General features: G+C 39.2%; 1 protein-coding gene across 1 annotated transcript in view; it reads left to right on the forward strand.

Moving 5' to 3' along the window:
* CHM (CHM Rab escort protein) overlaps nucleotides 1-15374 on the forward strand; it is a 221307-nt gene that overhangs the window by 166349 nt on the left and 39584 nt on the right. Inside the window, exon 13 of the mRNA XM_043459787.1 lies at nucleotides 4470-4566. Coding sequence (XP_043315722.1) covers nucleotides 4470-4566 — 97 coding nt within the window. The remainder of the gene's footprint in view (nucleotides 1-4469; nucleotides 4567-15374) is intronic.

Below are 15374 nucleotides of genomic sequence, written 5' to 3' on the forward strand. Positions count from 1 at the left end.
CATCCAGTGCTTCCTACTTCCATGAAAGCACTGACGTCCTTCCAACATCTACTCCCATCTTGGACATGTCGTGAACCTCCAGGTCCTTGTCAGTATACTTCCTTGAAGTTGCACAAGTCTGCTTTCCTCTCAATCCTTCTTCTAACTGCTTTGGTTTCAGAGCTCATCACCTCTTCCATCTAACTGATCACCCTGCCTCTCATCTTGTCTCCTTTAAATCTGTCCTCTTACACAGCCATCAGAGATATCAGTCTAAAATGTATATCTGATGTGCTGTTTTTTGTTTCCTATATGTTTTCTTTTTTCTCTTTCTGAATTTTTGAATCATAAATAAATTGATGAGACTTAGAGGAAAGAGTGGTGTGATCACTCACCTAGAGCCAGACTTCCTAGAATATGAAGTCAAGTGGGCCTTAGGAGCATCACTACAAACAAAGCTAGTGGAGGTGATGGAATTCAGTTGAGCTATTTCAAATCCTAAAAGATGATGCTGTGAAAGTGCTGCACTCAATATGGCAGCAAATTTGGAAAACTCAGCAATGGCCACAGGACTGGAAAAGGTCAGTTTTCATCCAGTCCCAAAGAAAGGCAATGCCAAAGAATGCTCAAACTGCTGCACAATTGCACTCATCTCACATGCTAGTAAAGTAATGCTCAAAATTCTCCAAGCCAGGCTTCAGTAATATGTGAACCGTGAGCTTCCAGATGTTCAGGCTGGTTTTAGAAAAGGCAGAGGAACCAGAGATCAAATTGCCAACATCTGCTGGATCATTGAAAAAGCAAGAGAGTTCCAGATAAACATTTCTGCTTTATTGACTATGCCAAAGCCTTTGACTGTGGGTCATAACAAACATTGGAAGAGACTTCAAGAGATGGGAATACCAGACGACCATACGTGCCTCCTGAGAAATCTGTATGCAGGTCAAGAAGCAACAGTTAGAACTGGACATGGAACAACAGACTGGTTCCAAATTGGGAAAGCAGTACTTCAAGGCTGTATATTGTCACCCTGCTTATTTAACTTATGTGTAGAATACATCATGTTAAATGCCAGGCTGGATGAAGCACAAGTTGGAATCAAGATTGCTGGGAGAAATATCAATAACCTCAGATATGCAGACCACCCTTATGGTAGAAAGCAAAGAAGAACTGAAGAGCCTCTTGATGAAAGTAAAAGAGGAGAGTGAAAAAGCTGGCTTAAAGCTCAGCATTCAGAATATGAATATCATGGCATCTGGTCCTATCACTTCATGACAAATAGATGGGGAAACAATGGTAATGGTGACAGACTTTATTTTTTGGGCTCCAAAATCACTGCAGATTGTGACTGCAGCCATTAAATTAAAAGACACTTGCTCCTTGGAAAAAAACTATGACCAACCTAAACAGCAAATTAAAAAGGAGAGGCATCACTTTGCTGATAAAGTGATAAAGGTCCATATAGTAAAAGCTCTGGTTTTTCCAGTAGTCAGGTATGAATGTGAGAGTTGGACTATAAAGAAAGCTGAGTGCCTAAGAACTGATGCTTTTCAGTTGTGGTGTTGGAGAAGATTTGAGAGAGTCCCTTGGACAGGAAGGAGATCAAACTAGTCAATCCTGAAGGAAATCGGTCCTGAATATTCATTGGAAGGACTGATGCTGAAGGTGAAACTCCAATACTTTGGCCACTTGATGTGAGGAACTGACTCATTGGAAAAACACTGAGCATCCCAAAGAATGCTCAAATTACTGCACAATTGCACTCATCTCACACACTAGTAAAATAATGCTCAAAATTCTCCAAGCCAGACTTCAGCAATCCATGAACCATGAACTTCCAGATGTTCAGGCTGGTTTTAGAAAAGGCAGAGGAACCAGAGATCAAATTGCCAACATCTGCTGGATCGTTGAAAAAGCAAGAGAGTTCCAGAAAAATGTCTATTTCTGCTTTATTGACTATGCCAAAGCCTTTGACTGTGTGGATCACAATAAACTCTGAAAAAATCTGAAAGGGGTGGGAATACCAGACCATCTGACCTGCCTCTTGAGAAACCTGTATGCAGGTCAGGAAGTAATAGTTAGAACTGGACATGGAACAACAACTGGAATCAAAATTGCCAGGAGAAATATCAGTAACCTCAGGTATGCAGATGACACCATCCTTATGGCAGAAAGTGAAGAGGAACTAAAAAGCCTCTTGATGAAAGTGAAAGGAGAGTGAAAAGTTGGCTTAAAGCTCAACATTCAGAAAACTAAGATCATGGCATCTGGTCCCATCACTTCGTGGGAAATAGATGGGGAAACAGTGGAAACAGTGTCAGACTTTATTTTGGGGGGCTCCAACATCACTGCAGATGGTGATTGCAGCCATGAAATTAAAAGATGTTTACACCTTGGAAGGAAAGTTATGACAAACCTGGACAGCATATTAAAAAGCAGAGACATTACTTTGCCAACAAAGATCCATCTAGTCAAGGCTATGTTTTTTCCAGTGGTCATGTATGGATGTGAGAGTTGGACTGTGAAGAAAGCTGAGTGCCGAAGAATTGATGCTTTTGAACTGTGGTGCTGGAGAAGACTCTTGAGAGTCCCTTGGGCTGAAAGGAGATCCAACCAGTCCATCCTAAAGGAGATCAGTCCTGGATGTTCACTAGAAGGACTGATGTTGAAACTGAAACTCCAATACTTTGGCCACCTGATGTGAAGAGTTGACTCATTGGAAAAGACCCTGGTGCTGGGAGGGATTGGGGGCAGGAGGAGAAGGGGACGACAGAGGATGAGATGGCTGGATGGCATCACAGAGTCGATGGACATGAATTTGAGTAAACTCCGGGAGTTGGTGATGGACAGGGAGGCCTGGCATGCTGCGCTTCATGGGGTTGCAAAGAGTCGGACACAACTGAGCAACTGAACTGACTGAACTGAACTGAGAGGAAAGAGTAGGTGTTTGTTTAGGTAAATTTTATGAAAGCGTTTTCAAGAATTGAAGGAATTACCTTTTGATGGCTTTTATAATCTCTCTGTGATATAAGATATTTACCTTTTCAAGAGTTGAGACAGAAGGCACTGTAGTAGGGGGCCACTGATTATACGTGATAGTTGTCCTAAACAAAAGAAGTACTTAGATGTTGGTCCAATCCTTAAGATACTTTTTCAGTTATATACATGTTTTTAGTCTTAATTGTTTGATAATAATTGTGCAATGTTAGGGGCTTCCCACATGGCACAGTGGTAAAGAATCCTCCTGCAATGCAGGAGACAGAGGAGATGTGAGTTGGATCACTGGGTTGGGAAAATCCTGAAGGAGGAAATGGCAATACATTCCAGTATTCTTGCCTTGGAAATCCCAGGGACAGAGGAATCTGGTGGATTACAGTCCACAGATTCTTAGAGTTGGGCATTACTGAGCACACATGCACACATTTAATCCATGTTTTAGTGGCTCCTCTCTCTTTAATGCTTCAGTACAACATTTTTTATCATAGCAGCAAAAGGAGTTGAGGAATATGGAGAACACTGTTTTTGACACATTGTAAATCTCCAAATGTATATACAGGTAGTGATAGTAAGAAGGTCATGATTATCAAAAAAAATTTATTTTCAGAACATAAAAGCATTTCCTCTGTTGGCTATCAATATGATGTTGCCAGTTAAAATCTAAACATAACGCTCACAGGTAAAAGTACAAGTAGGGCTTTACTTTTTGGCAATATTTCCTATGCAAAACAATATATTTTCCTCAGATTGAAGATTAAACTGAGAATTGGTATTGATGCTTTTGGTTCTCTAGAGAAATATTTACCTGACGGTTATTTAAAGTTTTTAAATATAAAGCCATATAGCATATTAGTGGTGCCTAGCACAGCATACTGCATATTAATGGAGTCCTTAAATTAATTTGAAGCCATTCATTTTGAAATATTTTGGTATTTGTTTAGCTATACTTTAGTATATGTTGACATATGCTTTGCTTATTTCAGTATCTTTGCAATTTTTTTTTTTAGGTTACATTTCAAATTTTTAGTACTCTATAATTTCTATTTTTAGCCATCATGAATAATCAAAATTAATTAATGTGCTGTGATTGAAACAATGAAGTGCATACAATTCAGAAATAATGAATTGTGCCTTTATTGTGCCTTTGGTAGGGGGCACAATAAATTGTTTAAGCCTTTGGAACAAAATGAAGTAATTAATCACATCTTTGAAAATATGTAGTAAGTGAAAGATTTAATTAATATTAAATATATTTGAAATATTTATTGTCCATGAGTTTTAGGACTGCAATATGTATCATATATAAATATATCAATAACTTGACACATGTGCATGCTTTATGTTTCAAATTTTGTTCTAAAATCAGTCCCACCAGCTAAAGTTTTTTCAAACATCAATGAGTGTTTGAAAAAAGACACTCAGTTTGTTCTAATGATAAAAGAATGAAAATGAGATCTAACAGCTATGTTTGATATTTTGTTTCTGCTTTTTAGATTTCCATTTTGACAGTGCCAGCAGAGGAACCAGGAACTTTTGCTGTTCGAGTCATTGAGTTATGTTCGTCAACAATGACATGCATGAAAGGCTCATGTAAGCACAATAGAGTCTGGTAGTTTGTCTTTTGTGTTTGTTTAGGAAGTAAAGGGCGGAGAAGGCAATGGCACCCCACTCCAGTACTCTTGCCTGGAAAATCCCGTGGACGGAGGAGCCTTGGTAGGCTGCGGTCCATGAGGTTGCTAAAAGTCGGACACAGCTGAGCGACTTCACTTTCACTTTTCACTTTCATGCACTGGAGAAGGAAATGGCAACCCACTCCAGTATTCTTGCCTGGAGAATCCCAGGGACGGGGGAGCTTGGTGGGCTGCCGTCTATGGGGTCATACAGAGTCCAGAGTCAGACACGGCTGAAGCGACTTAGCAGCAGCAGCAGCAGGAAGTAAAGAGGGACAGCAATTCTTACAGTTGTGAGGATTGTATTAATAGAGTTTTGCTACATATATATATTTTTTAATTCATAGTATTTGTTCACATCATGTAAGTCATACAATAAGTCATTTCATACCTTCCCCTTGCCTGTGAACATTTCTAAAGCTAAATCTTCACATGCACCATTGTTAAGCTATCTATCTGTTCTTCTACCTGTGTGTGTCAAAATTTCTGTCTCAGCACTGTCAGATATCATGCCGCCTACAACATATTTCTTAAAGATGTTTCAGTAAGTAAAATAAGCAAGTGTACATTGGCCGTCACTATGCCTAGACCTAAACTGTGTATTCATAGGGATTATTAAGAACAGCTGACATTCCCGATTTGAAGTATTCATAATCTTACTGCACATCCAGTGAAACAAGACAATATTAACTGAGTGCACTGTGTTCTGGTAGGCATATCAGGGTAGCTAAAGATGAATACAATATAGGGCCTGAACTTGGGGGACTCACAGTCTAGTGGGACAGATATGACAAATACAGAAGTAGCTGTAAGAGGCAGATTATTAAAATATCACAAGAGAGATACTAACAAATTAGACTCTAGATAGTCCTAGAAGGAAAACATAACAGTATCATCAGTTATGATTATTTTAAATTCTATAAACTTATATTGAGTTTTACTGCAACTGTTAACATGAATTATGAAAATCCGAAGACTAATCTGATTTGGCCTAGTCAAGGAATATTTGACTATGCTTACAAGTGTAGGACTGTTGCTTCCTAAAAAATGGTAAAAACATGGTCAAAGAGAAGTGGGAGTGTGATGCCAACAGGGAGAGGCAAGCAAACTTACCCAATATTGCTATAATCCTAAACTTCCATTTGAAAAAGTAGCTCAAGTTTTTCTCCTTTTATAGTGATATAGGTAAATGTTTACCATATTATTTCCCCCCTATTACTTTAGACAGTTTTTTTGTGTGTATCAGTTTAACTATGTTAGCATCTAAAATACAAAACTGCACTCATTTTGAATTTTCTAAATTGCATTTATTTTATGTTTGTGAATATTTTTTAAAATTTACTTTTATAGATTATTTTTCTATGTGAAATATTTTATATTCCCAGTCTTAATAATATATATTCACTGTTGACAATTTGGAAGATGTAAAAAAGAAAAGTAAAGTTAGTATATCCTTCTCCTTAGAAATGATAAACCCTTGATTATGTTTGTATTTTTTAGATGTGTATGCATATATATTTTCATTAGAATGCAATACTATTTATATACTGTTTATAACCTGCCTTTTAAAAAGACTTTAATACAGCAAAAATCTTTTTGTAATTCTATGATATAATTTTCAATGATTGTGGATATACCATTTTTATTTAATCCCATGATGTTGAGATTGTTTTGAAAAATTTTGCTTAATAGTCCTATAAAAACCAGCCATTTTTATAAGTAAATATTTATGAGCATCAGTTGTTTCTTGTAAGATTTTTTTGAGTGGAATTATTGGGTCAAAGTAGTTTTTTTTAATTTTAGAATAATTATGGATTCATAGAATTTGCAAAGATAGTACACAGAGGTCGCATGTATCCTTCATCTAATTTTTTCCGTTAGTTAAATTTTACCAAATTATAGTGCAATATCAAAACCAGGAATTTGACATTGGTACAATGTGTGTATGCTTTTGCCATATAGATAATGTTTTTTGGTTTTCTCTCAAGTCTACATTCAAGATTTTTCTCCTTAGTCTTCGAGTTATAGAATTTTGATTATGATGTCTCTTGGCATTTATTTCTTTGGATTTATTCTATTTGAAATTTATGCAGTTTCTTGAATCTGCAGGTTTATCTCTTTTTTTTCAAATTTGTGAAAATTTTGTCTTTTATTTCTTTGAGTATTTTTCAGCGAACATTCTTTCTCCATCTGGGACTTCTATGACGTGTCTATTAGATCTTTTTTTTAATTAATTAATGTATTTTATTGGAGGCTAATTACTTTACAGTATTGTAGTGGTTTTTGCCATACATTGACATGAATCAGCCATGGGTGTACATGTGTTCCCCATCCTGAAGACCTTCCCACGTCCCTCCCCATCCCATCTCTCAGGGTCATCCCAATGCACCAGCCCTGAACACCCTGTTTCATGCATCGAACCTGGACTGGTAATCTATTTCACATATGATAATATACATGTTTCAATGCTATTCTTTCAAATCATCCCACCCTCGCCTTTTCCCAGAGTCCAAAAGTCTGTTATTTACATCTGTGTCTCTTTTGCTGTCTCGTATATAGGGTCATTGTACCATCTTTCTAAATTCCATATATATGCGTTAGTATCCTGTATTGGTGTTTTTCTTTCTGACTTACTTTACTCTGTATAATGGGCTCCAGTTTCATTCATCTCATTAGAACTGATTCAAATGCATTATTTTTAATAGCTGAGTAATATTCCATTGTGTATATGTACCACAGCTTTCTTATCCATTTGTATGCCGATGGATGTCTAGGTTGCTTCCATGTCCTGGCTATTGTAAACAGTGCTGTGATGAACATTGGGGTACATTTGTCTCTTTCAATTCTGGTTTCCTCGGTGTGTATGCCTAGCAGTGGGATTGCTGGGTCGTATGGCAGTTCTATTTCCAGTTTTTTAAGGAATCTCCATACTGTTATCCATAGTGGCTATACCAGTTTGCATTCCCACCAACAGTATAAGAGGGTTTCCTTTTCTCCGCACCCTCTCCAGCATTTATTGTTTGCAGACTTTTTGATAGCAGCCATTCTGACCGGTGTGAGATGATACCTCATTGTGGTTTTGATTTGCATTTCTCTGATAATGAGTGATGTTGAGCATCTTTTCATGTGTTTGTTAGCCATCTATATGTCGTCTTTGGAGAAATGTCTGTTTAGTTCTTTGGCCCATTTTTTGATTGGGTCTTTTATTTTTCTGGAATTGAGCTGCAGGAGCTACTTCTATATTTTTGAGATTAATTCTTTGTCAGTTGCTTCGTTTGCTATTATTTTGTCCCATTCTGAAGGCTGTGTTTTAACCTTTCTTATAGTTTCCTTTGTTGTGCAAAAGCTTTTAAGTTTAATTAGGTCCCATTTGTTTATTTTTGCTTTTATTTCCATTATTCTGGGAGGTGGGTCATAGAGGATCCTCCTTATGTCAGAGTGTTTTGCCTATGTTTTCCTCTAAGAGTTTTATAATTTCTGATCTTAACATTTATATCTTTAATCCATTTTCAGTTTATTTTTGCTTGTCAGTAAAGCTTTTGATTTTTCGAGTTTGGATTTTAGCCTCCTGCCTCTTGCTTTCAGTCTTACTCTTACAGTAGCCTCAGGACTTCTCCATCCATATAGCACAGATGATAAAACATCTAGGTTAATAGTGAAAAAATTCTCCACAGTGAGGGACACCCAAAGAGATTCACAGAGTTACATGGACAAGAGAAGAGGGAGGAGGGAGATAGAGGTCACCAGGAGGAAAAGAGGGGGTGTCAAAAGGAGAGAGAGCAGTCAAGCCAGTAATCACATCCATAAGTGATAATGGATACTGAAGATTAGATTCTTAAAGGTTCAGTTCAGTTCAGTCGCTCAGCGTGTCCAACTCTTTGCGACCCCATGAACCGCAGCACACCAGGCCTCCCTGTCCATCACTAACTCCCGGTGTCCACCAAAACCCATGTCCATTGAGTCAGTGATGCCATCCAACCATCTCATCCTCTGTCGTCCCCTTCTCCTCCTGCCCTCAATCTTTCCCAGTGAGTCAGCTCTTTGCATCAGGTGGCCAAAGTATTGGAGTTTCAGCTTCAGCATCAGTCCTTCCAGTGAACACCCAGGACTGATCTCCTTTAGGATGGACTGGTTGGATCTCCTTGCAGTCCAAGGGACTCTCAAGAGTCTTCTCCAACACCACCGTTCAAAAGCATCAATTCTTCAGTGCTCAGCTTTCTTTATAGTCCAACTCTCACATCCATACATGACCACTGCAAAAACCATAACCTTGACTAGACAGACCATTGTTGGCAAAGTAATGTCTCTGCTTTTTAATATGCTGTCTAAGTTGGTTATAACTTTCCTCCGAAGGAGTAAGTGTCTTTTAATTTCTTGACTGTAGTCACCATCCACAGTGATTTTGGAGCCCAGAAAAATAAAGTCAGCCACTGTTTCCACTGTTTATGCATCTATTTGCCATGAAGTGATAGGACTGGATGCCATGATCTTAGTTTTCTGAATGTTGCACTTTAAGCCAACTTTCTCACTCTTCTCTTTAAAGGTACAAAATTGATAACAGATACCAAAAAGCAAAGATTAAAAATCTAGAGTAGAGGTTAGACTCTGAAAAATACAATATTAAAAATGCAAAGCAAAATCAATCAGAAAAAATGTAAAAAAAATATGAAATTTGCTTTAAAAATAAGGTATTTTTTTGCAATGTAATAATAGGTTATAAAAATGAAAATTAAAGGAGTAATAAAGAACTTAAAATTTAAGAAAAATTAAAAAATGATAATAATTAAAATATATCTAGGAATTTCTCTGGAGTTGTTGAGGGCAATGTGGGGTCAGTTCAGTTTCAGATAGTTCTTTGTTACAGCTTATACTTCTCAAGGTCTGTAGGTTCCTTCCAGTGCTTAGTCGATGCTAACTACAGGGTTTTTATCTGTTGCACCTGTCACTTCCAGAGCAGTTCCCTCTTCTTTGTTTATTTTGGCTTTGTCCGTTTGCAAGTCTCTTCAGTGTCTAATTTCTGCCCTGACACAAGGGGGAGAGAAGATGGTCACTTATTTAGGCTTAGTTCTGTTGTGTTGTGGGGAGGGAGGAAGCCTGCAAACATATATCACTGGCATGTTTGGGGAGTGCTCGCAATGTATGGGCCACACTGGGTTTGCCCCAGCGCACAGTGTGTGTGCTTTCCCGGTCTACACTGCTCAGCCTCCAGGTTACTCTGCAGAGGAGCTCTCCAAAGTGGGCCCTGGGTTGCATGCACTTCCCAGGTCTAAGCTGCTCAGGTTTAGGTTCTCGGATACTCCACAAAGGCACAGACTCAGTTAGGAATGCATTTTGTGCCCTTCCCTGGTCCGGGCAGCTCAGGTGACCAGGTGCTTGGCCAACTCACTGTCCCAGGTGGGCTGTGCATCTTAATCACCTCCCAGGTCCCAGCCCCTCCATTTCCTGGGTGCAGAGCAAGGGTGCTGTCTCAGGTGTGCCATGTGTCTCCTCTGGGGAGCTGATCTCTAGCTGTGACCCTCCTGGCAGATATCAACAGTCCAGGAGCCCAGGAAGACTTCGGAGCAACTGTGAGCAACTGGGAGCCTGCTCACAGTTTGGTGGAGGATGCTGTCTCTGGGGCCAAGATTGCCCCTTACCTTCAGGCTCTAGCTGTAGCCTGCCTGCCTCTCTGCCTCTGTCAGGTGGGCGGGGCCGGTCTGCAGCTGGCTAGCTCTCCTTTGGTATTCGCTCAATCCTTTGTTCTGTGTGCAGGCCAGGCTGTGCCTTAGGTTAGAGCTTATCATAGGAAAGTGTTCTCTCTCTCTCTCTCTTTTTTTGTTTTTTTCTCTCTGACTATCCCACAGTTTGGGTTGCTATCTCCCGTTAGTTCCCTCAGATTGTCCTCAGGGCATTCAGGCTGGGTCCTAACCCTAAGCATGCAACTGGTGCCTCCCTGTTCAGCCCCTGCTCGCTGGTGGCAGGTGTGAGCATCTGGGCCATATCTCTGCTAGAAGTTGCCATTAGGCGCATATTCTGTGTTGTTTTTTTTTTTTTTTTCCTCCCAATTATGTTGCCCTCTGAGATTCCAAAACTCCCCACAGACCCGCTGCTGAAATGCTTTCCTGGTGTTTGGAAACTTCTCCTCCTTCACGTCTCCCTCCCCGGGATGGGTGTCTATCTCTTAACTCTTGTCTCTCTTTTTGTCTTTTATATTATGTCTTACCTCCTTTCCAAGAGAATGGGCTGCCTTTCTGGCTGCCTGGTGTCGTCTGCCAGCATTCAGAAGTTGTTTTGTGGAAGTTGCTCAGCATTCAGATGATCTTTTGATGAATTTGTGGGGGAGAAAGTGATCTCCCCATCCTATTCATCTGCTATCTTAGGACTGCTCTTGTCTATTAGATCTTTTCTTTATACTTCCATATGTCTTTGAGGCTCTGTTCATTTTTTTAATTCAAAAATATTTTGATACCTATTGAGAGCAATGTACCCTGCTAGACACAGTGGATTATAGGAAGGAATATAGCCAAAGTGGTAGCAATACTAAGATAGTACAAGCAAGAAGAATGCAAAGTACATGTACTTCTGTTCATGTTCATATAGTCTGTTTTCTCTGTTTTGTTCATATTGTGCCATTTCTACAGTTCTACTTTTAAGTTCAATGATTCTTTCCTCTCTGTACATTCCATTCTGCTATTGAACCTATCCAGTATGTTTAAAATTTTGATTATTATATTTTTTAGTTTAAAATTCTCTGTTTGATTCTTCTTTAAATCTACTTGGTGCTTGTGGAATGCATCAGGATTTTCAGAACTCTAATCAAGAAAGAGATACCAAGAGACTACTAATCCAAGATAGATAAAAACAAGAATTATCATTACCAAGATGAACTAATGAGTGATGGTTGTGACTTTTATTTTTGTTTTTTAGAATACTATTGATGTTTTAATGTTGTTTTTTTCTGGATTGAAGGAATCCTTTTTTCGTAAGCTATCTATAAATTATAATGATTATATACATTGTGCTTTTGTAAACAGATATGAACAATTTATCTTTTCTCAAGAAAAAAACTTTTTTACTTGTTTCCTAATGCTTTCTCTTTCTTTGCTGAGACTGTCATTTCATTTGTTTCCCACATGTTTGTAATCAATCACTGATGCATTTTTATGATGGTTACATTAAATCTTCAGACAAATACAGCAGCTGTGTTGTGCTGATTGTCTTTTCTTATTGACGTTGAGGTTGTCCTGGTTCTTGGTATAATGAATAATTTTTTATTGCTACCCAGGTATTTTTGTTATATAATGGGACTTAGATCTTATTCTTAGGCTTTCTCTGACACTGTTCTGGTAGTGAAAGTGAGTGTTCCCTTGTTACTGCTAGCTGGTAGTGGAAGTCCTGGTTCCCTGCTTGGCCCCTGCTGGCATGCAGAAATTGTAATACTTCCTTATTACTGCTCAGTGATTGTAATCTCCAGTAGGCCTCACTGTTTCCACCCTGGGTAGGAGGAGCAGCAGTGCCTCGATACTGCTCCACATGGCCTCAAAGACACCATGGGGACAGGATGTGGCTTCATTACTCAGGCATTGGTGGCCTCTTCTGACACCACCCCAGTGGAGCTGAGGAGCTGTCTTCTTTACTGCTGGATAGGGGGTGAAAATCCAGGATCCCATCCTGGTCTCTGCTGATATGGTAAAGGATGGGGGGACTGTTTCTCCTGGTAAATACTGGCTCCCTACTTGGCCTTTAACACCACCCTACCAGGGATGTTGGGACACCTCATTATAACCTGGTGAAGAATGGAAGTCTACATACACTCCCCATTCAGGCATTAATGAGTGTAGAGGTGGAGCCTTGTTTTTTTTCTGCAGTGTTCAGCTGGGATAGAACAATTGCTATCTAAAAGTTTTCTGTCTTGCTAAGTTTCCCCTTTCCTGATCTTTTGACTAGAGAGAAGCAGGCTTTTGTTGGGGTTTTGTTTGTCTGAGTCCACTGATGTTTCTGGGTTGCCAGGTTCTCTAGTAACTACTCTGGGATATATGAGGCAAAAAGAAAACTCAGGGAACTCTGCCATTTTGTTCCTTTGGTGTCAAGGTCCCTTGCTGGTCTGCTTTATTTCTTTACTTCAGAATTTTCTCATGTTCATTTTATATATTATATCGAAGATTTTTAACTCTACTTAGCAAGACCAATAGAGAAACGTACCTTTACTCCATCTTTCTATAAATGAATGTCCCAAAGTTTTTGAAAGTTTCTGGAGTTTTTAGGGCATTTGCCCCTCTTCCAAAGGTATATCAAATTACATATCCAATGGTAGTTTATAAGCAAACATGTCTGTTTCTCCAAACATACAAGAGCATTGCATATTATCTTACCAAATCTCCATTGCCAGTTTGAAAGTAGAAAATGATATTTTGTTTAAATGTGTATTTAATAAATCATGAGGTTGACTGTCCTTTCATAGTGTTTACTGGGTATTTATCCTTTTACTGTGAATTAGTTATTCATTAATTTGTCTATTGTATTGGTTATTGTTTTCTTATCACCTTATAAAAACAATATAAACATGAAGGGTAAAAAAGAAGAATAATAAAAATAAACATGCATGAAAAGATGCTCAGCATTGCTAATTATTAAAAAAAAATGCAAAGCAAGACTACAATGAGGTATCACTTCACACTGGTCAGAATGGCTATCATCAAAAATCTATAAGCAGTAAGTGCTGGAGAGGGTATGGAGAAAAGGGGACCCTCTTATACTGTTGGTGGGAATGTAAACTAGTACAGCTACTATGAAGAGCAGTATGGAAGTTCCTTAAAAAACTAAAAATAGAGCAACTGTATAATCTAAGAATCCCACTCCTGGTCATACCTGGAGAAAACCACAGATTGAAAGGATAGATGTACCCCAGTGTTCATTGCACTGTTTACAAAAGCTAGAACATGGAAGCAACCTAAATGTCCATTGCTGAAGGAAGGGACAAAGAAGGTGTGGTACATATATACAATGGCATGTTACTCAACCATAAAAAAAGAATGAAATAATGTCATTTGAAGTGACATGGATGGACCTAGAGATTGTCATACTGAGTAAAGTAAGTCAGATAGAGGAAGACAAGTATCATACAGTATCACTTAAATGTGGAATGTAAAGAAATGGTACAGGTGAACCTATTTACAAAAGAGAAGTTAAGATATGAAAGGTTGTTGCTGAACCACAAAAGACGCTGGAATTCTTGGCCTCTGGAGGAGAAGAATTCAATCCGGGGCCAGAGACAAGGCTTGATCACTCAGAGCTTTTGTGTAATTCAGTTTTATTAAAGTATAAAAGAGAGAAAGCTTCTGACATATACATCAGAAGGGGGCAGAAAGAATACCCCCTTGCTAGGGTTAGCAATGGAGTTATATACCTTTTAATTAGTTATTGCAATGAATCAAAAGAATGTCTTCAAGTTTGTGAAAATTTTACCAGATCCACTCCCATAATATACATTCTGTGATATCAGGATTAGTCAAAAGGTTTTCAGAAAGGAGAAACTGTCCTCAAGCAGGATACATTGTTGGTGTATAATCCCTAGTACAGAGTTTAAACTGAGTTGTGTAACTGACTAAAACTAAAGTTGGCTTGGGGCTTCCCTTGTGGCTCAGCTGGTAAAGAATCTGCCTGCAATGCAGGAGACCTGGGTTCGATCCCTAGGTTGGGAAGATCCCCTAGAAAAGGGAAAGGCTCCACACTCCAGTATTCTGGCCTGTTGAATTCCATGGACTGTATAGTCCATGGGGTCGCTTGGCTTAAAGCTCAACATTGAGAAAACTAAGATCATGGTATCTGGTCCCATCACTTCATGGGAAATAGATGGGGAAACAGTGTCAGACTTTATTTTTGGGGGCTCCAAAATCACTGCAGATGGTGATTTCAGCCATGAAGTTAAAAGAGGCTTACTCCTTGGAAGGAAAGTTATGACCAACCTAGATAGCATATTAAAAAGTAGAGACATTACTTTGCCAACAAAGATCCGTCTAGTCAAGGCTATGGTTTTTCCAGTGGTCATGTATGGATGTGAGAGTTGGACTGTGAAGAAAGCTGAGCCCCAAAGAATTGATGTTTTTGAACGGTGGTGTTGGAGAAGACTCTTGAGAGTCCCTTGGACTGCAAGGAAATCCAACCAGTCCATCCCAAAGGAGATCAGTCCTGGGTGTTCATTGGAAGGACTGATGCTGAAGCTGAATCTCCAATACTTTGGCCAGCTGATGTGAAGAACTGACTCATTGGAAAAGACCCTGATGCTGGGAGGGATTGGGGGCAGGAGGAGAAGGGGACGACAGGATGAGATGGCTGGAGGGCATCACCGACTCAATGGACATGAGTTTGAATAATCTCTGGGAGTTGGTGATGGACAGGGAGGCCTGGCATGCTGTGATTCATGGGGTCGCAAAGAGTCAGACACGACTGAGCGACTGAACTGAACTGAAGGAATGTAGGTCATACCTGAATGGTCTAGTGGTTTTCCCTACTTTCTTCCATTTAAGTCTGATTTTGGCCATAAGGAGTTCATGGTCTGAGCTAGTCAGTTCCCAGTCTTGTTTTTGCTGATTGTTATAGAGCTTCTCCATCTTTGGCTGCAAAGAATATAATCAGTCTGATTTTGGTGTTGACCATCTGTTGATGTTCATATGTAGAGTCTTCTCTTATGTTGTTGGAAGAGGGTGTTTGCTATGACCAGTGCATTCTCTTGGCAAAACTCTATTAGCC

The sequence above is a fragment of the Cervus canadensis genome, chromosome X (genome assembly GCF_019320065.1).
Source record: "Cervus canadensis isolate Bull #8, Minnesota chromosome X, ASM1932006v1, whole genome shotgun sequence".
NCBI classification, from domain to species: domain Eukaryota; kingdom Metazoa; phylum Chordata; class Mammalia; order Artiodactyla; family Cervidae; genus Cervus; species Cervus canadensis.